At 35.8% G+C, this 25,741-nt stretch overlaps 5 protein-coding genes and 1 pseudogene across 5 annotated transcripts; 3 read left to right on the top strand and 3 right to left on the bottom strand.

The window, feature by feature from the left end:
* Positions 1 to 478: 478 nt before the first annotated feature.
* On the top strand, positions 479 to 1,811 carry LOC120176086 (receptor-like protein 14). The gene is made up of 3 exons (XM_039182592.1): positions 479 to 503; positions 588 to 725; positions 913 to 1,811. The coding sequence occupies exons 1-3, from the start codon at positions 479 to 481 to the stop codon at positions 1,809 to 1,811; spliced, it is 1,062 nt and encodes a 353-aa protein (XP_039038523.1).
* Positions 1,812 to 2,451: 640 nt separating this feature from the next.
* LOC120176085 (protein NARROW LEAF 1-like) lies at positions 2,452 to 5,978 on the bottom strand. Its single transcript, XM_039182591.1, has 6 exons — positions 5,958 to 5,978; positions 5,063 to 5,413; positions 4,759 to 4,902; positions 4,371 to 4,611; positions 3,238 to 3,738; positions 2,452 to 2,764 (listed from the first exon to the last, which is right to left on the bottom strand). Exons 1-6 carry the CDS (start codon positions 5,976 to 5,978, stop codon positions 2,676 to 2,678), a joined length of 1,347 nt encoding a protein of 448 aa, XP_039038522.1. The 3' UTR covers positions 2,452 to 2,675.
* Positions 5,979 to 6,050: 72 nt separating this feature from the next.
* LOC120176073 (serine/arginine-rich splicing factor SR45-like) lies at positions 6,051 to 6,650 on the bottom strand. The gene is made up of 2 exons (XM_039182584.1): positions 6,382 to 6,650; positions 6,051 to 6,123 (listed from the first exon to the last, which is right to left on the bottom strand). Exons 1-2 carry the CDS (start codon positions 6,576 to 6,578, stop codon positions 6,051 to 6,053), a joined length of 270 nt encoding a protein of 89 aa, XP_039038515.1. The 5' UTR covers positions 6,579 to 6,650.
* Positions 6,651 to 7,304: 654 nt separating this feature from the next.
* On the top strand, positions 7,305 to 9,189 carry LOC120176070 (DNA-directed RNA polymerases II, IV and V subunit 8B-like). The gene is made up of 4 exons (XM_039182582.1): positions 7,305 to 7,411; positions 7,820 to 7,977; positions 8,745 to 8,836; positions 8,919 to 9,189. The coding sequence occupies exons 1-4, from the start codon at positions 7,336 to 7,338 to the stop codon at positions 9,028 to 9,030; spliced, it is 438 nt and encodes a 145-aa protein (XP_039038513.1). The 5' UTR covers positions 7,305 to 7,335; the 3' UTR covers positions 9,031 to 9,189.
* A 146-nt stretch (positions 9,190 to 9,335) lies between these two features.
* LOC120176072 (auxin-responsive protein SAUR76-like) lies at positions 9,336 to 10,060 on the bottom strand. Its single transcript, XM_039182583.1, has one exon. It carries the CDS (start codon positions 9,839 to 9,841, stop codon positions 9,425 to 9,427), a length of 417 nt encoding a protein of 138 aa, XP_039038514.1. The 5' UTR covers positions 9,842 to 10,060; the 3' UTR covers positions 9,336 to 9,424.
* A 4,424-nt stretch (positions 10,061 to 14,484) lies between these two features.
* Positions 14,485 to 21,708, top strand: LOC120176126 (annotated as a pseudogene).
* The last annotated feature ends 4,033 nt before the right edge of the window (positions 21,709 to 25,741 follow it).

Genomic DNA, 25,741 nt, shown 5'->3' with positions numbered 1-25,741 from the left:
CATTTTAGCCTACAATTGTATGAGATGGAAAGAGAACCAAGGTATGGTTATTACATACATGATCACATCTAATATCTTTAAATTTTTGGCTCATAATATCTTGTTTATTGGGTCTAATGGTTGGTCTAGGCTACAACAGCTGGAGACGTTGGATCTTTCGTATAACATTTTAACAAGCAGCCATCTGCATTCTTTGAGGAAACTCAAATCGCTTAAGAATTTGAACCTTAGTGGCAATTCCTTTAACGGATCCTTCCCTGCCCGAGGTATACATGTTGGAATTTAATCAATATATATATATATATATGACGATGATGATGATTCACACTCGTTGATTTGTGATAATTATCCTGGTTCTGTGGATTGCTCAAAGCTCAGGAACGTAATTCTGCATGATAACTCCTTCACCGGTACTAATATTATTAGGTTTCTGGGCTCACTTCCGCCCCTTAAGTCTCTTGATCTTTCCGATAATTTTATGCGAGGCACTCTGTCGAATCAAGGTACGTAAACATGCAAATTCTTTTTTTTATTTCTAAGGAAAAAAATATTTGATGAAGCTTACATTATCTTTGCTTTGTCCGTAGATTTGATAAGATTGGAGGTATTAGATTTACGCAGAAATATTATGGAAGGGGGTATTCCTCAAAATATTGGGAAGATATCCCATCTTAAAGCTCTGTATTTGGCAGATAATTACTTCAATGGCTCTTTGCCGGTCCCTGGTAATTGTATAACTAAATTGAGGTGAAATCATTGTTTTTCTTGTAAATTATTGAAACTCCTCCTGCCAGGGTTTTGTGAATTGAGGAGACTTCAAGTGTTAGATAATAGTTTCCAAGGAACTCTTCCTCCTTGTCTAAGCAATTTGACATCTCTTAAGATTCTTGATCTGCGTCATAACCTCTTCAGTTACATCATATTCAAAACCAAGCCAAAACTTTCTTCGGTTCATGGATATTAGCCATAATGATTTTGAAGGTTCCTTCTCTTTTAGCTCCTTATTCAATCACTCCAAGCTTGATGTGGTCGTAATTGGGAGCACAGGAAACAAACTACAGATTGATAATGATGAACAAGCAGGGATTCCATTGTTTCAGCTAAAGGCATTGTGGTTTTCGAATTGCAACCTGAAGAATGCTCCTCTGTTTTTGCTAAACCGGCATCGGTTAATATGGGTTGATATCTCGCACAATAACTTGAGCGGAGCCTTGCCTATCTGGTTGCTTGAAAATAACACTGATCTACGGTTTCTGTACCTTGGGAATGGCTCGTTTATCGGGAATCTCGATCCTCTTCCGGAGAATCCTATGAGTCGTATGGTTTATGTTGATGTATCAATCATATTGAAGGGCAACTTCCAATGGATATTGGACTGTTTCTTCCAAATTTTACAGTATCTCAATTTATCCAACAACTTGTTTGTAGGCGAGCTCCGGTCCTCGGTTGGTGTCATGACGAAGCTGTCGTGGTTGGATTTATCCTTCAATAATTTATCAGGGGAAGTTCCACATGAACTGGTAGAAAATTGCATTGATCCAGTTGGTTTGATGTTGAACAACAGTTTTCATGGTGAATTCTTTTCCACTCACTTTAACTTGAGTGGAGTACAAGTGTTGAGACTGAGGAACAATGAGTTCACCGGAAGTCTAATAACAAAGAAGGAATTCTATAGTTCCATGAAACTCTTTGATGTTAGCAACAACAACATGGCCGGTGAGATTCCTAATGGAATAGATGCTGAGGTTCTTTTACTGCGGAGCAATTCTTTTGAAGGCCACATTCCATGTCAGGGACGGATCTCCCCTTAGGCCCAAGGGGCCCCGACCCATGTTAAAATTTATATATTCGATATAATTTTATATTTTAATATCATTTCAATTCATGTAAAAATAAATATTTAAATTTAAAAAATTTATTAAATCTGTGTTCTCAAAATTTTGATCTAATTACAATTCAAGTCATTATAAGTTTAAATATTAAACAAATTAAAAGTTGTCTTTTGAGTTTTGAGTTTTTTTTTAATTTAGGGTGAATACAAGATAATATCAGTAAAAAGACTTTCAACTATTTGACAATGAACACTCATACTCCTACATACGTGTTTGAACTCGGGACCTCAAGTATAACAATAATCCCTTAATCACTAAGGTCGTTTGGTTCAAGTTAAATTTCGAGTTTAAATGCCTAATAAGTCTTTATATTTTTTTTAAATAGTCTAATATAATATTTAATTCTGGCTCCGTCCCTGAATTTCAGCCCTGGAAGAAAATAAAACACAGGCAAAGAGGGAAAAAGAAAGTTCTTTACTGAATCACTCTTGTGTAATTTACTTTGGTTAACTCGACCTAGTAAAGTTACAAAGTTAGGCTCCCAACCCTCAAGCTCCAAAAGGGGTTTTCACTTTGGTTCTTTTGTGCTGGTTGAGGCTTCGGAACGCCTCCGCTTGGCTTCGGAGACAGCCTTGTCGAATAAGTTTTTATGCATGGGAGATCTTCCGATGAAGCTTGGAATGAACTGGTGCTCTATGCTAGGACCAGCATTCATACCATCTTCCAAATGGAACTCAGTTTTTATTGTCGACGGATTCGTTTCTGGGCTGTTGCAGTCTACTTCTAATGGGATCTGCCGAGTCTTAAAACCTAATGGCTCAATTTTGTTTTCGCTCATGTCCTTTAGAAGAACACGTTCCGGGGGTTCAAAGAGTCCCCAACCGTGGAGGCAATAGCTGCTGCCAAAGCTCCTCTTTGTTCTTGCACTGCTTCTGCAAATAAAAAGAAATGAAAGTGACATTAGGAAAAAGTTGTGAAGTCTCATAGCCAGTTTGCATGATGCATGCAATAGATGAAAATGGCCTTTCATAGCCTAAAGACCATAATTGAAGTGTAAGGTCAATTTTCCGGCATTATATTTGGATTTTCATTCATCATAGGGGTTCGATCATTCTCGGTCTATGTCTATCTCGCCAAAGAAAACTCTTAATGAGGAAAGTCAACCATGATACATAAACCCAGATTACTCACTTGGAAACGAAGAGAATATGTCCTTGAGCTAAGGGCCTGTACCTATCTTTATGATCAGCACGAAAATAACACAGTAAAGGTTCAAAATTTCAATCACGGCATCAAAGACGCACGTCGCTCCAGTTGTTCTAAGCATCATTCTGAAGACGAAATATGATATAAAATAAAACTAAAATGATGGTAGGCAAAACAAGTGTTAAAGGAAACGAAAAACCTTTAAGCCCTTCCTCTGTAACTATAATATCAAGCTCAAGGAGGTTCAGCAGTCGCCCAAGATCAACCCCACTGGTCCAATTTTCGGGTTGTTGTCCAACTTTTAGCTTAAGCCGACCCCGGTTTGCAGTTCCACCCCATATAATTCCTATTGGCCTTGTCTTCTCCCCGTTTTCACCTTTCATAATGATGAGGCTTCCACTATCCCCTTCAAGGTCGAAACACTGCTGATTTTCGCCGACAACAAGAAAATCGGTTAAGAAGCATATGCCTTTTTCATCGTTATATTCAAGGGCATAAGCTAATACGGTTCCCGAGGTTAAGCCAGAACTCCTTCCAACCTTCATAACTTGCTTGCCAATAAGGCTACCAATTGGATACTGTAAATCGATAACCTTGACATCACCAATCTCACCAACACCTTTAACGGATGTAATAACAGTGGACATGTCGAAATCATCAGCGAACGGGATAAATGCACCATCTGCTCTGACAAATGTTTCTGCAAGTTAATGGAATTGTTAGGGACACGATTGAAAGTCAGTTCAAGAAGTGAAAAATGGCAAACACTAGCAAAACCTGCTGAGCAGATCAGATGGGAAACATGAAAGAGGATAAGGAAAGAATAGCAACAAAGCTAGATACGAACGGCGGGAGTTCCGCATTTAACCAACTAGTCCAATGATTGAAAAAAAGTAATCCCAATGAGATCCCATTTCAATGGTGCCATAACTACATATCATATTCCGAATAATGCAAGGCATTGAAAAGATACATAAGCAATATGATATTGAGACAAATACGTCAAGCAAGGTAAACAAAATCCCATTTGAAAACAAATGCAAAATTAATCGAACATGAAGAAGGAAGCAAAGCATAAATCATATCCACCTAAAAACCAATAAAAAATGCATAACGGCGAGCTGATTAAACCTTAAACGAAAAATGGCACGGAGTTTGTAATGAACCAATGGTATTGTCTAGATTTCTAAAGAAAACTGAAAAATAGCAGTTCAAAAGCTTCATAAAGATAACTTCAAAATAGTTAAGTAGTTCGTTCGTGTTGCAGCATAAGCTTCCAACACAAAATTAAAATGTGAATTAGCAAAACCCAAGTTATCATAAAATTCTTACCCGGGTTTATTCCGGAAAAAATGCCATACCAAAGATCGTCTGTGATGAATGAAGTAGCTCTCTCCACTGCACCAAGATATACACCAGGGCCAAGTGTTGGAGGCAAAGGATGGAACATTTTTTGATTTGGGTAATCCAAGTCAACTGCAACATGGCCATTTGTAAGAAACCCAACCTGTCGGCTGCCGGTTTGACTTTTCACAATCGCACCCAAAGTCCCATATGTTTCCTGGTTTGCTACCTGACAATAATATACCATATAGGACTAGTCTGGAATCTAAAGCTTGCTTTGGAAGTTCAGAGTTCTCAAACATGCTTGTATACCATAAAGATCTACCAACTACCAACCATAGAATTAAAAACATTGCGCAAGGCAACTTGAGAATACCTGAGAACCAGAGCCAATAAGCGGGTCACCCCCACGCAAATCATCCACAATCTCCGTGTACAGCTGCTCTTTGGGTGCTGGCTCAGGCGCACCGAAATACGAGAACTCCACAACATCCACATCACACCATACTCCTCCTGGCCCCTGATTAAAGGATTTAATACTTATTTTACCAACATATTGACCCGAGCCCAACTAAAAGGGGTTGAAACAAGATAAAAACCAGTGTAGTCAGAAATGGAAAGGGTCAAAGAATACGAGCAACATATGAAAGGGGGGATGATAGGAAGTAAAATTGAATAACCTCTAATGCTGTAGGTAGACATTGGATGGGACTGAGCCATTGCTTGTCAACTTTCCTGGAGACGAAAACGAGGATAGCAGGTATGTCAGTCAGCACTCCCTTTTTAATACGAAAACCGATTGCCGTCCCAAGACTGCAGCATCTCAAAATCTTGCTATGAAATGCTCTTATGGTCATCAGCTCGAGTAACGTCATTGCTTGTTGCCCTTTCGGCATCCGACCAAGAGTCTCGGGCAGAACTCCTGTCTGTAGATTAGCGAACTGAACGAAGGAAGATGAGGATGGCAGCAGCAGTTCCTTTCGGAATCCAAAGCCGATTCCTCTGATGGTGTCGAACCAGAGTAACGACCCCTCGTATTAAGTCTGGTTCGCTCCATCCTTTAGACTAGCTAAAAAGATAGTCGCGGCGAAACACCTGGAGACCAATACAAATGAGAATGACTCAACACACAATTTGATTTTTTTTTAATGATTTTTCGAAAAAGAAAAAAAATACAATTAAGAGCTTTTCATCTAGAAAATTCGCTCATGAATGAAGAGAACAGGAACCAATGAAAAATTCCCCGTGCTCAAAACTGTTTTTTTTTTGTGTTTGGGGGGGGAACAGGACAAGTGTATCATAATAAACTAACATAGATAACACTTATCCTTTCCTGTGAGATGAATGATTAAACTAAAAACTGCTTCGTAAAAGATAATTGGTTTTCTCTATCACTACAAAACCTCATACACTAGCTTCAAGCAAATCATAACTTAGTTTCTTTTTTGACAATTCTGTGATTTCCTAAATAATGGATTACCTTTAAAAGTTCATTACCTAGTTGTTAATAATATTGAACGTATGAAATGCACAGAGAACAACATAAAGCCTTACAGAGATTTAAACTGACAATACTGGATAATCTGTAGCTAACATAGCTCATATCCAATACTTAAGGCCTCTGAACAAATTTAAACTGACAATGCTGGTAAATCACTTAACATGGCTTTACCTTGGAACAGGAGATGCCTTTTTAGATTGTGGAGGAGGGGAACGACCTAGCTTAGATGCATCAGCCTGACTGTGTCAAGGAAATAAAAGAAATCTCAGAAACACAAATTAAATTTTGAAAAGGATAATCTGAACCTAGCATAGCACATATCCAATACTTAAGGCCTCTGCACAAATTTAAACTGACAATGCTGGTAAATCTTTTCATATACTTTTGCTATTGACAAAATGCAATCCCATTATTAAAATTTTCAAAACTTCTAAGTTACTCATTTTTTAGAACAATTTCGAAAGCGTCCTTAATCTGACAAGCGAAAAAGAAATTGACCTTCGGCGCTGAGGAGGGCTGCGACTTCGAGAGCTGGCGCTGCGAGGGGAAGATGAGATAGATCTGGAGCGAGACCGAGAGCGAGAACTGGACTTGGAATCTGAGCGGGAGTAAGAGAGGGATCGTGACCAAGACCGGGAAGAAAAACCAGAGCCGGAGACAGAAGGCGAGCGACGGCCTTTCGTCGGCTTCGCCATTGGTGGAATACAAGACAGGAACTGAGAGAGATAAGAAACCCTAGATAAACCCTAGGGGCGTAGTTGAACTTGAGATTGTATTCAGCTGCACAGAACGCAATTTATCTGAAATATATATAGAGAGAAAAAATGTTTAATGCTCAATTTAGTCCTGAAGTATCTCATTTTCTCACTTAAACTGCATACTTCTTTTATAAAGTCATATTAAAAATCTAAATCCATATGTTTTTTTTATTTAATACTTTAAAAATAAATCCTTAAATTATTATATTAATTATTTATGTGAATTAAAAAATAATTTAGGTACTTAAAGTAGTTACATATAATAATTTAAGGATTTATTTTAACTAAAAAATTATTTAGGAACTTAAAAGTAAAAAAAATAGTCTAAGAAATTATTTTTATTTAAACCTTTAAAATACTATAAAGTACAATAATTTGATTGTTGTAATCAGTTAATTAAGTGGTTAAGTAATAATTCTAAAATACAATGAAGTAATTATTTATATGTAATAATAATAGAGTGACCTGTGGTCTAATTTAACCAAATAGAATCGGTGTTGCATTTTTTTTTTGGCGCGCAATTTATAGAAGTTATCGAAGAGAGTAGAGTCCGAAGCCCTGCAGAGCCTGAATTTACGCTAGGTTTTGGGTTATCTTATTATATTAAAAGCTATATATAAAGCCAGTTTCTTTGTTACCCGTCGACCCTTTTGACGTAGTTTTGCTGCGCTTGAGGGTTAAAAATCTGCGCACAATGTCAAGCATAATACAATTCGAGGATATCTTTGTTGTTGATAAGCTCGAACCGGATGGTAAAAAGTTTGATAAAGGTCAAATCTTCAATCTTTTCTCTCTATGATTGTTTTTTCTTTCTCTAGTTGACGTACTTTGGGTATCATTGTTCTCACTGAGTTTCCTTCACTGTTCTCTAATAGTTTCAATTATGCATGAAATATTAAGATGCCACTGTAATTTTATAAATGATCAAGCTTTTTAATGTTTTCCCATTTTTTTCTTATTATTTCCATTTAAAATATAAAATAATTATGCATTTATGCTTGATTTTTAGAAGTGCATCTTGGGTTTGATGTTTACTTGTGGAAGATATAAAGTAGTTTTAATTAGAGTTTTCAATCCAATTTTTTGCACTTGAAGTATATGCACAATGATCTTTGCTTAAAGGAACAAATAATATCAATCAAATTCCAACTTGCTTGAACTAATCGATTCATGCGCAGTTTCTCGCATCGAAGCGCGGAGCCAGAACTGTGATATGTTCATGCAGCTGGATGTAAATACAGAGATATATCCTTTGCGTGTCGACGATAAATTCATGATGGCCTTAGCTCACACGTTGAATTTGGACGGAACGCCTGACACCGGCTATTACACTCCGGTAATCTTACCATTGCCTTTCTGATGCTTTAACACTTTTTGCAATTTCTTTTGATGCTGCAAAAGAGATTCTTGTTGGTAATGAAATCATTCATGTAGGCTCTACTCTAATCTCCAGAGCTTGAGTTTGAACTTTGATTTCTTTGATGTTTTACTGCCTGATTGTTTGAGTTGATTCCGGACCGGAAATTTGGATAAGTAGAATATAGTTTGCCCTTCTCATACAATATTATCGCTGTTGAAGTAAACTAGAACAATGAGCATAAATCGAGTTTGCTCTATCTGTTTCTCTGTTTTTCTGTCCTCGTACGCCTGTGTTTGGGGTTTTGGAGGGGATGCTTGGGGAAAAAACATATCGATATGTTTCCGAAGTGTCTTAGACGACCAGGTGCTACACCAAGTAGCTACATTGAACTGATTACTGTTGAGAATGTTGTATTCTGTCTTTCTCATGTAGGAGTAAATAAACAATTTTCTCTTGAAGTTTGGTCTCGATAACTAAGATGTTCTCTTATGTTTCTCATTCTAACAATCAGATGTTTTTGATAACTTATAGGTTCAAATGGTTAGCTATTAAGTCTTGTTGGTCTCAAGCTAAAAGAGTGTTTTGAAATTCCACTTTTTTGCCATGACTACTGCACATTGTCTTTCATGCCGGTTTGTTGTCATAGTTATATGCACGCATGCATGTATGAAATGCGCCTATAGGTTAAACATGCCTGGTATTTTGATTTCTATATGCCTAAAAGATTTCAACATGTGCTTCAGGGGAGGAAGTCTCTTGCAGATAAGTTTGAGTATGTCATGCATGGGAAGCTATACAAGATAACAGACGATGCTTCGGGGGGAGGACTTAAAGCGTATGTCTATTAAATGTAATCAGTCGTTAATCTAATCTTCATATCTTATCTTAGACTTAATATATGTGTTGTTTTTTTCCAGGGAGTTATACGTATCATATGGCGGGCTTCTAATGCTTCTCAGGGGAGAAGTTTCTCATGTCTCCCATTTCGAACTTGACCAGAGGATATTTCTTCTCATGAGGAAGTTCTGAAACTTAGTTACATTTAGCATCTCCTTTTAAATCGGAGAAATTATCTGAGTCTTACGAGTCTGTATTAGCGTGAAGGGGAACACCACACGGCGTCGAATTTCCAGCGCATTATGCTTGAGTAGTAAATAACAATAGATTATATGCATTTTCATTTGAAATTCTTGTTGAATGACTCCAATACCTGAGAATAATATTGTTGGAGAAAGTACTGTTATCTTATTATTTCCTTTGTTCAACCAGAAAAAAAAAATTAATAAAAGGTCCTTCACAAATATTGAACTATCACATTAGACCTCTAAATCATCATCATCACAACCTTACATGAATACTTGATCATGTTTTTAGCCTTAGAAAACAAGATCAACATCATATATATATATATATATATATATATTCAAAACACATAGAGGTTAGTCAATTCCTCCAAGGAATCCAAGATGAGATTTGGATCAGAATTCTCAAGTAACCACAAAAGATGATCAAACAAAACCACCTCACATTTAACCAACAAAATGTGATCTTCCCCTCCATGCTTCTCTATCAAAGCATTCAACAACGGATGTTTAAGGTACTTCGAATTGATCACGTACCGTTTTCTTGTACTCCCAACGTATATCGTTTGGCATTCTTGACCTTCATCGTTACCACCATCGTTGTTGTTGTTTCTTCTTCTTCTTCTCATATGACCCCACACGTGGCAATGATGATCTTCCCTAGCCGACTTCGATCTCAGGCTGCTATAAGAGGATGACCTGCCTAGTTGTCTCGACAAGCTCTTGCATTTTCGAAGTATGAGATTGATTTTTTTCATTGAATTTTGTTTAGATGGGGAAACTGATGAAGATATTTTTTTGGTTGGAAGATGAAGGGAGAATTGACTTACACTCTATGAAGGTGAATGAAAAGGGTACTTAAAAGGGTTGGATACATGGTGGGTGCAAAGTCTTTGTATTTCGGTGCTAGAAAACAGAATAATTTGTGGGGATCGAACTTAGCAACCAAACATTTTAATTATATAATTTTAAAGAGATGATGGACTCAATTTTTCTAATGAATTTTGAGGGAATATAAGGTGGGGCTTTAAACAATGAATCTATTGGTCTATCATATTAAAATATGTTAAATCATAACTATAAATAAAAGTTACAATGCTTAAAGAAACTAGACCCAAAATACACAACAGAAAAATAAGATAATGAAGACGGTGATATAATAAGAAATGTAAGATAAAGACAAAGATGAAAGGCATGTCCCACACAGGATGGATGACCCTTCGTCGTCTATGGTTTAAGCAACACTGAGAAAGGGAGTGCACGTGGATCTCTTTCTCACTCGGCTAAATTGCTCATCAATACACCAACCAAGTAACCTATGTGATAAAAAAGTTATTATTGTTTTTTTGAGTATTTGAGTTCGAACACTATAAATACCAGCAGTGGCGGATCTAGAAATTAAAAAATAGAGTCTAAAATTTTAATATTATTTTCTTAGAAATAATGGGTACTTAAAAAAATGTATTTTTCCTTAACGTATTAAACTAAATTTCACAATTTTTCCTAAATAATGGGATGCACTTGCCCCCTATGGGGCTTAGTTCATCCACCCCTGGATACTAGAGGTGTGAGTGTTTAATGTCGAAAAATTGAGAATTATCTTTGAACAGATATTACCTTGTATTTACCTTAAATTTATATAAAATAAGGGTTGCTCATCAATCTTTCTCTCATGCCCAATATATTTCTACATGCCTTTTTTTCACAAAAGGGGATAAATCTAGGGGTTTTTTTTTTATCATGCATTAATCATACCCATGTGACTGAGAATGTTGACATATATTTGTAATGGGTGGTTTCTCATATTTGTTTATAATAATTTTGTACGAATTGTATTACTGATTAAATGAATGATTATTATTTCTAAAATTCTCTAGTTCGAGCATCAGCAATTACAGTAGGGATGATTTAATGTTCATTGTCAAATTATTAAAAATTATTTAAAACAAATACTATTTTGTAATCATCTTAACTTAATAATATATATATAACAAATATTAAAATATTAATTGTCAAAGAATATTTAATAAGTTAGTTATTACAATATTAATTGTAAAAGAATTTATGAAAATACGGAAACATAAAATTAAAATAAACACATTTATTGGAGGAGTTATCCGAATAGTGGGCTACGCGAAATACATCGGTCGGTGCTCGATATCAGAAGCGGAGCTATGGGGGATCCTTGTTGGACTTAAACTGGCTTGGGACTTGCAGCTGAAAGCGGTTGTGATAGAAACCGATTGCAAAGAAGCGATTGAAGCGTTGAAGGAAGAAGGAGCTACGTGGAGTCGTGGAGTGCTTCCTCCCTGATTCCACATATTGTGGATCCACTTAGGAGAAATTGGCAGCTTGTTCTAAACTATGTCCCTCGACGCTGTAATGCGGTGGCGGACAGAATGGCGAAGTTAGCGCGATCGGAGGAGTCTGGGTTCCGATACTTCCAGTCCCCTCCGGAAGATGTTGGTCGACAATACCATCAGGATGCCCTAGAGTGCAGGCAGTATAGCGGTTGTCTTATTTTAGCTTTTGTGTTTTCCCTTTCATTCAAAAATAAAAAATAAACACATTTATTTATTAGAAACCCCACTGTCTAAAGTACTTTCAAGTAGTTAGAATTTGCTGGTGAGATATTATATTCAACATTTTAATTGATGGTTACGAATCGTCCAAATAGAAAGAATAAAATATTTAATGAATACCTTATCTTAAAAATTAATGTTTGAATTACCTGATACATAAAAATAATAATGATAGTTGGTAAGGGGATAATTTCTTTAAAATATAATAATAATAATATAATAATAATAATAATAATAGAATTGGGTTGCAACAGCATATCATGATGGTCCATTTTGCCCAAATTGTGACCAACTTTTCAAGTTTCCAACTAAATTACAAAATCATGCAAATAATTGAAATTTTTAAATGGCTCTCTACACATTTATATTTGGGTAAAATATACAAATGATCCTCTAACTATATGATACTACTTTATTAAGTCTCCCGACTATTAAAAGTTACAAAATAATTTCTTGACTATAGGACAGTCCTTTTTTAGCCCCTCGACTATTAAAATTTATAAAATGACCACCAACTATTCATTGTGTTCCAAACTCATTATTTTTCATTAAAAATTGATGACAATTTGAGTTGGATGTTATCCTACTAATTGAGATATCATAGTCGTTTGAGATTCTAGGATCAACTTATATCATATCACAGTCAATAAGTTAACGTCAAATTCAAACTGTCATCAATTTTTTAACAAAAAAAAAGATGAGCAATGAATAATCGAGTGATTATTTTATAGTTTTTAATAGTCAAGAGACTTAAAAAAATATCTTATAGTCAGAGGATCATTTGTGTACTTTATCCTTTATATTTTTTAGTAAAGGTGTTTACGATCAAATCGAGTAGGACTCGAGTATTTTAATAACATCATACATAGTTAAATCACTTTATATACAAATATGAATAAAAGAAAAAGTAACATTATAAAATTGAAAAGTGAGAAAGCAAATCATGTCTCCAAAGAATTATTTCATTTGAGGTTGTCGACGACAAAACATCATGATTCTCTAATATACAGACAAACAAGACACCCAACAAACGACATGAGCAGACCAGGATGGGAACCTTCAACTTAGCTTACAACCATGGATTATCTCACTTTGATTTGCTTACAAGCAAACCCTTTGATCAAGCCAAGCCAGTGTTGGGTGGATTGGTTCGACCTTAACGTTCGTTAGCGTCGAACCTCACCTAAACTTTATAGGAGACACCAAAATCCGACAATCATACCCGAATCCAAGTAACATAGCTTCTAGTTGTGTCAAATCCATGTTAAGGATGTTAGGTAATTCCATTGTCAAAAGTAATACGGTATATGAACTATGAAGAGCAATATGCAATAGGTTCCAAAAATGTTTTCAATTTAGCAGCCTGTCTTATCTTCTTCGACTGCAGCGATAATCTTCTTCACTTTCTTTATCCTTTAAGAAGCCAAGAAAAGCAAGAAATCCGAAGAGGAAGAATCCGCCAGACCAGTTGCCCCCACCGCCTCCTCCGCCACCATCATCATCACGGGGTGGAAATCCAGAATCCCCATCATCCAGCTGCGGCGATTTCTCCTTTGCTGCATTTCAATAAAACATGTTAAGCCAGTTACATTTTCTCATAAAATTATATGTACTCATAACATATAAAATTTCTCATGAAGTAGAATCATCAAGGGTTTTAAACATCTAGCTCCTGAGTGGGAAAATAGTTACACAAAACTTAGCAAGAAGGTAATATAAAAATCGGTAGCAGCTCATGGTGAAATCCAGTATGGCAAAAGACATCATGAAAGTATGTATGTTTATCACTCTTGTAAGATTTTCGCTAAAAAGAAGGAAAGGCAGTAGAGAAACTAGAAACAGAAAAATGAACACTGTTGATGCTTCAAGCGAACGAGCAGCATCTGGATTCTTACATACAGTCATCCTACCAAAGCTGATGGTGCATGGAAGTGCAAGCATCGAAACAGCATGGCTAAATTTCTGAAACGAGTATGAGGCGATACATGCCTATCATTATCCCTTTCAAGTACTCAAGGAAATATCACTTACCACACTGTAACCTTACCACAATCAAACTTCAGGTGGGACTCAAGTCTCTAGAAAATCAAGAAGGAAAACATCTAACAAATTTTGCCAAACTATTGAAAGTGTATGTGTTTGTTATTAAGTGAACAGGAGCTTGGGTGATCGTTGGTGCTTCCCGAATCATGGTTTGAGTTTGCCCTGAAGCACTGCAAGTTGCATTCTGCAGGAAGAAGAAACCAGGTCAGAAAATCCCAGCTCCAACATTGTTAAAACTCTAGTTCGAGCATGCGTAAAGTGAACACACGTTCATAACCAAGTTTTGATATGTTTCATTACATCAATTTTTGTGGTTCGTTTGTTAACGTAATCACATTTATTCATAATCCATCTTTTGTTTACGTTTATTTGATTAGATTTTAAATCATTTTACTTATATTGTCCTCGTAGTATCTTGAAAAGTTAATTTATTAGGTTAATAATTATAAGAAAATATCCTACTACGTATGTGTATAGTCTACTCTTATAATTGTAAGTATTTATTAGAATTTTAGATATTTTTAATTTTTAATATAAACATATAAAAATTAAATTTACTATCTTATAATATAAACAGCCTATCAAAAATGATTTAATATAAATAGTTTGCAAAATCTTCAAAGCCAGAAAAAGCTAACAAATTGCAAAAAACAAAGTTATCCAATAAATAAATAACCTTCATCATCTCTTCTTTAGGGTTCCTTTTTTCTGTTCAATTTGTCTAATCAATATTGACTTGGAAAAAATTGAAGGAAGAAAAAAACATATTTCCTTAATGCTGCATAGATCTTCTCCCCCATCAGACCCTATTTCGTTTCAAAGGGTTTATGCTTTCAAAACCTCTATTTTTCCCTTTCTCTTTGAATTCCTTTCCTTTATTTTTTAAATCCCAGATTTAGTTTTTTTTTAAACCCGATAGATCGACGATTCAGTTAAATTATTCAAGTTTTCGTTTTTTGGTTTTTTCTATATTGAGTAGTAATTTTAATTTGTTTATATAATGGATGCTCCTGCGAATCCTGAGCGATTTGGCGATACTTCTACAGGTTTGATATTCGACTCTTTTTCCTTCAATTTACTCTATTTATGCTCTTGATGGGATAAAATCAGCTATGGGTTTTGCTTGCTATAGTTTGGTTTAAGCTAGAATTTTAGGTTGTATTAGATTTAAAATTTAAAATCAAATATGTTTTTGTACATATGGAGAACTACTGGGCCTTTGGCTACATAAAGGGTGGTAATTTCTCTCATTTAGATTATCCCATATCTCATTCGTTGCCAAGGAGATAGAGTTTCAAGCTATAGATATTTAGGAAGCCCCTTTGGGCATACACTACAAGTGGTTTCTGTGGCGGCTGTTGTTAAATTGCTGTTTGGTTTTAAAGGAAAGGAAACACAAGACCCCCCCCCCCCTTCATGGTTCCCGTGGTCTTGGTTTTAAAAAGCGTAAAGCGCCCTAAAGCGCTTAGGGTTCTAGACGCCGAAGCGCTAAGCGAAAACGCTTGCTTTATGCACAAGAAGCGCCAGAAAGGCCGAAATTCACAAAAAAATACAAAATATTTATAAATTATCTTATAAATACTTAAATATCAAAGTGTCAATACATATATTCAAAACTTATAAGTACTTAAACACTAAAATATAATTCTCAATTTACTTATAACTTATAAGATATAAATACTTATATACGATTAACCATACGACTATACGAGCATACTAATCTCAAAAGATGGTCTACACTAAAAGTAGTCTAAAGTGAGATGAACAAAATTATTTTTCTAAACCCTCAATTCCTTATAACTAAAAATCCTCTAAATCGTCATCGTCATCAACTCGGACAACACCATCTCCTTCATCACTGGACACTCCAATATCTTCTTCCATCTCATCTTCATCAACTAAGCATCTACGAGATGGTCTACTAGAGATAGGATTATGAGCAGGAGATTTTCCTTTATCATTTCTCGATGATCCGGCTCCATCATTCACTACTTTTGATGCTCTAGTTAGATAACTAGGCTCATATGCACCAGAAGCGTTAGCAACATCACTCTATGTCAAATCCTCACCAACAAACACCGCCTCATCATCTTCTTCCATTCTTCCCATCAACCACTCATTGCTCTCATCAATATCTTGCAAAAGAATGGGATCGGTCTCCTTACTTTTAGCTCGGAGCTCCAAGGCATGATTGAATTTCACAAACACCATGTCATTCAATCTAGATTGTGCCAATCTATTTCGTTTCTTAGTGTGAAGCTACAAGAAAAAAAAAACCAAAACTGATAATTTAATAGCCTGCTAAACCTTAAATAAGCCCAAAAATCGTATCTGCTAAAGCCCAGAATCGTATCTTCTAAACTCGCGATTAAGCGCCGATTAAAACGCTGCAAAAGCGCCGATTACTACCGCTTAATGAATTTGTAGTGCTTTTGCTATGCTGAAGCGCCAGGGGCCTCGCTCGAGTCGCTTAGTGCTTTAATCGTGCTTAAGCGGCGCTTTTTAAACTAAGCCCATGGTTGTGTTTATACTTTGTTTACTGGTGAAAAGCCTGAATTAATGTTGTTTCAGTTTTCTTTTTATTGTCTGAATTTATCTCATCTTTATCTTGTGAGTTTTTCTTTTTAATTATTGGTTGAAATATGTTTTTTTAACTAATTTTTTTTCTATGATGCAGGTGATGCATTATTTGATGCTTCGCAATATGCATTTTTTGGAAAAGATGTTCTTGAGGAAGTTGAATTGGGGGGATTAGATGATGACGAGGAGGATTTACCTGCAGTTGGACTTAATGATGAGGAGCTTTTGTCTGAGCGAGAGGAGGTTAATATTCTTTTTTCTTTTCACTTTTCTTTCATTTTTTAGTTTTTCTTGCAAATTTATGCAGAGTAGGATAAAATCAGTGGTTACTTGTTTGAGAAGAAAATTACTTCCTTCGGAAATCATGCTGAAAAATATCCTTCTGGCGTAATGTTTGATGTTCTTTTTCTGAACAGAAGGATGCCACTACATTTAATTAGTGGCTGGCATGCTATTCTTATTTATGGAGTAAAACATTGTGGGAGCTCATATTATATATTTTTATTTTTCCGGGCATGACACTGTAAACCTTGTTTTATGTATTTGTGAGTTAACAATATATCAATCTTGGTTTGGCTGTTTTCTGAAGTTAATTTGTGTTTTTCTCTTCTCAATGTGAGGCAGCTCTTGTGTATTGTGTTAGAGGCTTGTACCGTACAAGCTGCAGTGGTACAATGGCTTAGTTATATATCAATAAAATTGTATTCTACATTGGAATAGGTTTTGGAGATTGTGTTAATTGTACTTTGTTGTTCTATATGCTTCCCAAAGCAAACATGTTGGGAAGGTAGTTATGGTGGGATTTTCCCTTTTTTTTTGGGTTTTTAGTTTCCTAGGTTCTTGGGTATTAGAGTATTCATTATTGAAGTACTGTCCTTTTTATGTTTGTAAAAAATAAATTGTATTTGATATCAACCGAAATTTGATTGGTTATTCTAATGTATTTAAAAGTTAGATTTAATTGTGGGTTTAAGAAATTCAGTCTTCTCATATGTCTGAAGAATTTGCAGTTTATGGATCAACTAGTGGAGTTAATTGCAGAAATTTATTTGAATAAATTTCTAACACTTTTTCGCACTTAGCCAATCCAATGAGATGCATGTCTCACTAACAAAGAGAAATCCTAAAATGTAAGAAGAGAGGAAAATTTTCTCTTCCCCTCATCTCTCTCTGTTGTATTGTGAAGTCTGATCTGTTATGTGATAAATTTCATGTTTTAATCTAGAATTCTCATCACTCTTGGTGTTTCTTTTGGCCCATCTAAATATCTTCAAGCTTATCATTTTTTTGTAGTTGATTTTAGCAGAATATGTGTGCTAGCTGCTTTAACTAATTTCTTTTAATATTTGCGGGGTGAAGTTTTGAGTTCCTTATTGGACATTGATGATCTTGCTAATACATTTTCAAAGGTTAATCCAGTACATGATCATTGTATTTTGCAACTAGTGAGATAATCAAATATCTTTTCCTCTCCTGAGGATTAGCCCCCAAATTCGCATTTACTGTTAGCTTTAGATCATATCCCATTTTGAGTGAATTAATGGGACCAGAACCACGGCACATTATTGAAGAACCTGCTTACTTTTGAACTTGTATCTCTCTCGTTTATTAAGATATACAAGAAATATTTTACCAAATCCTTTCAAAATCATCTGCTAGTGTTTCCAGAATATTGTTCCTCAAAACTTTTATTGTAACACTAAAAAAGGGCACTAGCAGCTATCAGAATCTTCGCTTGATATTTGGCCATTTTTATAAACAAGAAGTCAAATTATTAAATTGTATCTCCGTGTTTCTCCTATATTAAATCTTTTGGTTGTAAATAAGTCATAAAGAACAGAGTCCTATTGTTTGCCACAATATTTCTTAAATCATAACTCACCAGATGCGTGCATGTTTCTTGGTGGTTAGTTGTAGCTTGTGTTTAACAATTGCTGATGCTAGCTTGTGATGTTGTTGCAGTTGGACACAGCTGTTAGTGGACCACGAGGCTCTGGGATAATTGGTGATGGGGGATCCAGACAAAGTAAGTTTATTAATCTCATTTCTTTGTTCTGTTAGTCAGTTGTTGATGATTGATGTTGTTGAGGTACCATCTTTTTTGGATTTGTTTCTTGCAGAAGTCTTTGATATGTTCTATTTAGCATCAATGCTGATTGTTGAAATTTGATTAAAGTATCGGTTACTTTATAAAATAAAATAAAAAATTAAATTATTGGTAGTATGGGCTGTATCTGTATGTTTCCAAATTTAATGTTTAAGTTCAGGAATACTATTATACGTGGATAGGAAAGTTGATTTTCAGACTGCTTGACCTCTTTTAAAGGAAGAGTCAAGGATCATCTGGTTGTAGTCGTAAATTCTCAAACAGATATTCCCTTGCCTAATCTGTCGATGATGCATTGTCATGGTTATAATTAATTAATAGTATACTTGCCAAAGGTTTCCTTTGCTATCATTTTTAATAGAAGGTTGTGCATGAATTGTACTAATTGCTTTTGCTGTTATAAATGAATAGCTAGTCAGTAAGACCCTACATCAGAGTGAAGAGACCCATTACTCAGACCAACAGACAGGCAAGATAAATACCATACTGATATTGACTTCTTTCATTATGTTGTTGAAGGTTCATCTGCTGCCGAATTGACACACGGGGAGGAATTTCCTTACTGGCTTGGTCAGCAGCCACTTGGAACTGAAAGTATTCCAGAAGGGAAACACTGGTCGTCACAACCATTGGCCAATTTGGACTCAAAGAATCTCTACAGGACATCCTCATACCCTGAGCAGCAGCAGCTGCCACAGCAGCAACAACAACAACAATACCATCAACATTTCTCAAATGAACCGATTTTAGTTCCAAAATCTTCTTATACTTCATACCCTCCCCCGAGGGCAGATCTCCTCAGGCTTCACCGAACCAACATGCTGGACACCTGAATATTCCTTCTAAGGTTGGTGGGATGCATATGGAATCTTCACCAAACCTCTCTGCCTTCTTAAATTCTCAGCTTCAGCCGCCTGGCTTACACCATGGGCCACTTTTTCGTGGGAATATTCCTCAATTTGCTTCTGGTCTGTCTGTCGGTAGTCAGCCTTCAAATCAATGGGGGAGTCAGCCAAAATTGTATGGAGATAATTCCATTGTTTTGAACAATATGCTGCAACAACAAATATCTCTTCAAATGGTTTGATTCCACAATTAATGCCACAGCTGCGGTCGCACCAGCAGAGACTGCAGCATCCTGCTCAGCCTTCCATTGGCCAGTTTTCTGGGATTCAGTCACAACTATTTAATCCTCATCTTTCTCCTTCCCCACCTTTAATGAACAAGGTTGAGGCTATACTTGGTATTGGTGATCTAAGAGATCAAAGAGTCAAATCAGCACAGAAAGGCAGGCAAAATCTATGGTTTTCACAGCAAGGCTTGGATAGTGATAGACTGAAGCGCGATCTTGGATGGCCTCAGTTTAGATCCAAATACATGTCAACTGTTGAGATTGAGGGCATTGTTAGAATGCAGCTTGTTGCAACCCACTGTAATGACCCCTACGTTGATGATTATTACCACCAGGCTTGTCTTGCAAGAAAATCAGCTGGGGCAAAGCTGAGACATCATTTTTGCCCAACTCAGGTTAGGGACCTTCCTCCTCGAGCTCGTTTGAATTCGGAGCCTCATGCTTTTCTCCAGGTTGATGCTCTCGGGAGGGTTCCTTTCTCTTCAGTTCGCAGGCCTCGCCCTCTTCTAGAAGTTGACCCTCCAAATTCATCTGCTGGCACCAACAATGATAAAAAAGCTTCTGATATGCCCCTGGAACAGGAACCTATGCTTGCTGCTAGAGTTACAATAGAGGATGGTCTATGCCTTCTTCTTGATGTAGATGATATTGATCGGTTTTTACAGTTTAATCAGTTGCAGGATGGTGGAGCCCAACTAAGACAAAAACGACAGACTTTGTTGGAGGGGCTAGCTACATCACTTCAGTTGGTTGACCCACTTGGCAAGAATGGTCATACGGATGAGCTTGCTCAGAAGGATGATCTTGTGCTTTTACGGATAGTTTCCCACCCCAAAGGTCGGAAACTACTTGCAAGGTTCCTTCAGCTTCTTCCTCCAGGTGGTGAGCTCATGCGAGTTGTCTGCATGTCCATTTTCCGTCATTTAAGGTTCTTGTTCGGAGGCCTTCCTTCTGATTCAGGAGCTGCTGAAACTACTATTAACCTTGCAAGGGTTGTTTCCTCTTGTGTTCATGGGATGGATATCCGTGCACTTAGCTTCTGTCTTGCATCTGTTGTTTGTTCCTCAGAGCAGCCCCCTCTTCGTCCCTCAGAAGTCCTGCTGGAGATGGGGCGTCCTTTATTCTGAAGTCTGTTCTTGATAGGGCAACAAAACTCATCACTGATTCTAGAGCTACTGGAAATTATAATATGACTAATCTGTCCCTTTGGAAGGCCTCATTTGATGAATTCTTTAACCTTCTTACCAAGTATTGCATAAACAAGTATGATACTGTAATGCAGTCCTTGTGTATGCAGGCCAAACCAAATATGGCAGTCGATGAATCAGATGCTGCTAAAGCTATTAAAAGAGAAATGCCAGTTGATCTCTTGCAGGCATGTTACCCCAACTTAACGACCAGCAGAAAAAGCAGCTTTGGGATCTCTCTCAACGATCTATGCTTGTAGAGAGGTCATGATATACGAGTGGTACATAGGTAAAATTTAAATTCAGACGTGTTCGAGATAGCGTCAATTGATGTTCGCAATATGGAGCAAGTGTTGCCGAGTGCTGGAAGGAATTCAATTAGCTATATTGTTTCACACAAATGTGGTTATGACGGAGTACCGACAATGGTTCAGGTGAAACTCCATAGATACTTTTTCAAGTAAAAGCCAATATCCTTTGAGATTTTAGTTTTAGTTCTTATGGTTTTTTATCCCCTCTTTTAGCAAAACATTGAAGGTGGGCCTATGTGTATTATAGAAAGTCTGAAGGTTATTTTCCTTTGTGCCCTTACCATATAATCGGAGCTTGTTTTGTTGCTCTGTTGTGAAATTTCTGATATGAAGATATTAGTCGGTTAGCGTGCACAGGGCTTGGTACTGATATCTCATCTCCCGGCTATTATTTCCCGATGATACCGGATGGATCCTATCTTGGTCTCCCTCAGAATTGTCGTCACCGTCCAACTTAACTGACACCGGTTAACGGAAATTGTATCTTCACAGTGACGAAGGTGTAATTATCAGTCTTGCCTGCCTAAAATGTTGAGTTTAGCACAAATAATGGGAAAGTTGAAGCTTTTGTTTTGATGCTTGAAATTTAGTGTTTGTAATCCTTTTTATCTTTCCCCTCATTTTGTTAAAGAAAAGACTGTTCTATTATAAATCTTAGTTCTGCATTTTGATATTGGTGTTGATCAAGAGGCTCATGTTCTTTGTATATTTTTATATAATTTTAAAGGTTTTATTATCAAATACGGTTGTCTTACACTCCCAATTCAATCCACCAACATTTGTGTTATGCATTTACATATCTCAAAAGGCTAAGATGATACTAATTGTTGTAAAAGCTTGTGTTCTTTTTTCTACCAACAATCTTTAGCAATAGAACTCCAAAGCTGAATACCTTTGATTTCTCTGAAACCACTATAGTTTATAACATAGTAGTATTTGTTTAAAATTTTTATTAGTCTATTGATAACATTCATATACATTTTAGATGCAACTGTTTGAAATGCAATTGTTTGAAGTCGAATATTCTAAAGATAACGACATTCCCTTTCAATGCAAAAGTTACTTATTGGAAGATAAATTATTTATTTTTTTAGCAAGATGAAATATTTTTAATGATCGTTGTTATAATAGATTTATGCGTAAAGTGCATAAAGTGTAATGCCCTGGAAACTGAGCAGTAGTTTCGGTTAACCCGAAACCCGTAAGTCAAGCCAGTTAGACCACTTAAGATAGTTGGACCAGTTCACAAGGGGAATTGGGCTTAGGTTGACCCAATAGTTAAAGGATAGTGGTGTTCTTAAAATTGAGTTAAAGGGAGAAGGACTAAAAGTATAGTTTACCCATAGCTTGTTTTAAAGGTTAAAGAGTCATTTATCTCCATTGTTTTTCATGTGAGTCATTCCCCAAAAATATCTTCCCATTTTCTTCTTCTCTAGACTCTTCTTCTTCATTTCTTCTACTTAGCCAAGATCGAGCTTTAAGGAAACCTAAGCCTAGATTAAAGCAATCAAGGTAAGAAATCTATTCTTCATATTCTAAGCTTCCATTAGAGCCCTTAATTTCAAAGTTTGTCTTAGTTTTTCAAAAATGAGTTTTTATGGGTTTTTAGAAATCAAGTGTTTTAAGTCATTTTAGGAGAGTGTTTGAGTTGTAGGGAGTGTATCTAAGCTTTATCCAACACCTATTTAAGTAAGTAATCCATTTTTATACCTTGATTAATTAAAGAGGTTGAAGAGAGAGTTCAAGCCAAGGGAAAAGGAATAGTGGATCCCTAGTTGATTCAAGAAGTGTTCTAGCATCCAAAAAATCCAGGTAACACACTATTAGTTTTTCCATATCAGTTGTAGAATCATTATAAAGGAGTTTTAGCTAGAAAGTTGAGATAAAACATGTTTAGTAGCTTTCTATGGTAGATTTTATGTTTAATGTTTTCAGCATGTTTCTAAGCCTTATTTATGCTCCCTTAATATCACATAAGACTTTAATAATGTTTGGGGACCTCACTAGGATCTTTGGGATTGAAAAATAGAGTTTTTCGTGCTTGTTTTATGACTTCTGCAGGTAGAGTATCGATACTTGTTCTTCGTTTCTGGGTAAAATCATGTTTTCTGGGAAGGAGTATCGATACTCTTTCAGGAGTATCAAAACTTTGTTCATAGTTTCGAAACTCCCAGAAAGTATCGAAACTAGGCAGAACAAAATGTTTAAAAGTATATGTACTTATATAAAGTATCAAAACTTTTACAAGAGTATTCGATACTCTTGGCTAGTATCGATACTTTCAGTCTGTTTTGGGCAAAAAGGTAAGTTTTTGAGGGATTTAGACACGAGGTACCCAAACACTTCATTATATCATCAAATAAAACTATAAGTGGAACAATATTAATGTTAATTCAAACGTAGAAATCAAATAATTAAGGACAAATAAGGCTAGCCTTGTTTGATGATCGGGAAACGATTCGAACACTCAAGTTCCTTTAGAAAAGCTAGTGGAGTATAAAGTATAGATACAGTGTAACATCCCAAAAATCGGGATAATGACTAAAGTGTAAGATTTTAAAACTTAGTGACTAATTTCAAAAAATTTAAAAGTTTAGGGAGTTAATTTAAATTATTGGTGTAGGTTGATTAGCAAAGTTTGAAAGAGGAATGTGCATAATGGTCATTTAGCAAGGAAATGAATTTAAAATTCATTCATTGGGTATTATATATCCACATGGAAGGGAAAGGAGGGGTAAAAAGGAAATCCAAAATTCTCTTCATCTTTCTTGTTCTCCTCTCCATCGTGAGCTCCATAACTAAGGTAAGAATTCTTTCGGTTGGTTATTTATTGTAAGTTATGAGTGGTTTTGGATTCTTGGAGTATTAGGAAAGCTTGAGAAAACTTAAAGAGAATTAGAAACTAAAAGAATTACAAGTTATGAGTGATTAAGTAAAGGGGATTTTTGAGTGAATTGATGAGAAAGAGTTATTAAATGGATTTTGAAGTCATATTTGACTTTTCATAAACTGGAATAAGAAATATAAAGTGCTAGATATGGATTTGGGACATGTTGATTAATTGGTATGATTTTGGGTTCCAAGTGTTCTAGTGAGATATTGGATATTTAGATGTGTTAAAGTGATATAAGTTTATTTGAATAAGTGTAGTTGAATTTAAAGGCTTAAAAGGAGAGTAAAGTGAGAAATTTAGCTAAGTTTTGGAAATATTTCAGGTTAAATGAGTAAGTTCTGGGCAAGAGGTATCGATACTGGATGAACAGTACCGATACTTCAAAGCAAAATGAGTGAAATCTGGGTTTGGGTATCAATATTGGAAGAACAACATCGATACCATAAAGTAAACTTTGATGAATAGTTTAATCAGTATCGATACCGAAGGAGTAGCATCGATACCAAGGGAGTAGCATTGATACCATGGGTATCGATACTAATGGACAAGTATCGGTACCATTTTTAGAAGCCGAATTCCAGAATGTAGAAAGGGTATCGATACTGAAATATAATATCGATACCATAGTGAGAAAGTATCGGTACTGAGCCTAGGGTACCGATATTATTCAGACTGAAAATTTGAATTAAGTGCTTCTTTTAGCTTAATTAAATGAAGATTAAGTAATAATAATATGAACTCCAATATTCATTTAGATCTTATATTTGTGTAGATAACGAACGAAAGCAAGTTCAGAACGAATTGACGATATAACTTTGACCAAGAGAGAGATAAGAGTTTGGTTTTGACTAAGTGAGGCTAAGGTGAGTGCATATTACTTAATATATGATTATATGGAAATAAGACTTGCAACGAGTCTATTTCCAATGTTTTGACTTCATGATTTAATGAATACTAGTATATTATTGATATGGTTTCTATGTGTATATAAATACAAGCATATGTCTAAGTGTTATACATTGTTCTACATGATCTATGTGTTACATGGCATACATGATATATGTGTTACATGTCATCCTACATGTCACATGACCTATGTGATTATATGTCTATGTGATACAAGCTATGTGAAGTGTGTAAATGGTAAAGCCCATAAGTATGTGATATGAGAGCTAAAGGTATAATTGGCATGCCAAGAGTTGAGGGTTCTGCGCGGTTCTTCAGGATAAATCTACGTGGTCCTTCGGGACATTTCTACGCGGTCCTTCGGGACAATACTATGTGGCCCTTCGGGACATTTCTATGTGGCACTTCGGTGCAATTTCTACACAGTATTTCGGTGTAATTTATACGAGCTGTGGTGACATCATTAGTGCACAACCTCAATGCACTCACAGATCTTTAGTTCTCAATGATGTACCATGGGCTATTAAAAGAAAATATATAAATGAACCGTGCATGATGATGATGGTATATATATGCATGTATGCTTTGTTATATGATATGTTCTATGGTTTCTTATTGTATAATTTTATGAAATGCTCAGATTATGTTTAAGTGTTTACGGTTTTAATATGCACTTTATATGCCTCACTAAGTCCACGACTTAGCGTGTGAGTGTTTCACACGTAGGTACAAAGAAGCAGAAAGAACAAAGCTAGGATCAGGCAATACAACATATCTCTACCAGAAGATCAAATCAGAAGTAATTTACACAATATGTATTTTGTTGTAATAAATGCGTTGGCATGTAACTAAATGTGTGAATTACATATGCTCTAATCACTTTTGTAAACATACACTATTATATTTATGTGAATTGT

This window comes from Hibiscus syriacus, unplaced genomic scaffold (assembly GCF_006381635.1).
Source record: "Hibiscus syriacus cultivar Baekdansim isolate YM2019G1 unplaced genomic scaffold, ASM638163v2 tig00112226_pilon, whole genome shotgun sequence".
In the NCBI taxonomy this organism is placed as follows: domain Eukaryota; kingdom Viridiplantae; phylum Streptophyta; class Magnoliopsida; order Malvales; family Malvaceae; genus Hibiscus; species Hibiscus syriacus.
Note: the sequence above shows the minus strand (reverse complement) of the source record. Positions and strands in the feature narration are given on the sequence as shown.

Excerpts from the sequence above, each read along its gene's own strand:
- LOC120176086 (XM_039182592.1), top strand. The coding sequence starts at position 479 with ATGCGAGGCACTCTGTCGAATCAAG. Across the intron at positions 504-587 it reads AGGCACTCTGTCGAATCAAG|ATTTGATAAGATTGGAGGTA; the intron begins GTACGTAAACAT and ends CTTTGTCCGTAG. Across the intron at positions 726-912 it reads TGGCTCTTTGCCGGTCCCTG|TTACATCATATTCAAAACCA; the intron begins GTAATTGTATAA and ends TAACCTCTTCAG.
- LOC120176085 (XM_039182591.1), bottom strand. The coding sequence starts at position 5,978 with ATGTTAGCTACAGATTATCCA. Across the intron at positions 4,903-5,062 it reads GTCTACCTACAGCATTAGAG|GGGCCAGGAGGAGTATGGTG; the intron begins GTTATTCAATTT and ends TCCTTTAATCAG. Across the intron at positions 3,739-4,370 it reads TTTTTCCGGAATAAACCCGG|AAACATTTGTCAGAGCAGAT; the intron begins GTAAGAATTTTA and ends ATTAACTTGCAG.
- LOC120176073 (XM_039182584.1), bottom strand. The coding sequence starts at position 6,578 with ATGGCGAAGCCGACGAAAGGCCGTCGCTCGCCTTCTGTCTCCGGCTCT. Across the intron at positions 6,124-6,381 it reads AGCCCTCCTCAGCGCCGAAG|TCAGGCTGATGCATCTAAGC; the intron begins GTCAATTTCTTT and ends TCCTTGACACAG.
- LOC120176070 (XM_039182582.1), top strand. The coding sequence starts at position 7,336 with ATGTCAAGCATAATACAATTCGAGGATATCTTTGTTGTTGATAAGCTC. Across the intron at positions 7,412-7,819 it reads TGGTAAAAAGTTTGATAAAG|TTTCTCGCATCGAAGCGCGG; the intron begins GTCAAATCTTCA and ends ATTCATGCGCAG. Across the intron at positions 8,837-8,918 it reads TCGGGGGGAGGACTTAAAGC|GGAGTTATACGTATCATATG; the intron begins GTATGTCTATTA and ends GTTTTTTTCCAG.
- LOC120176072 (XM_039182583.1), bottom strand. The coding sequence starts at position 9,841 with ATGAAAAAAATCAATCTCATACTTCGAAAATGCAAGAGCTTGTCGAGA.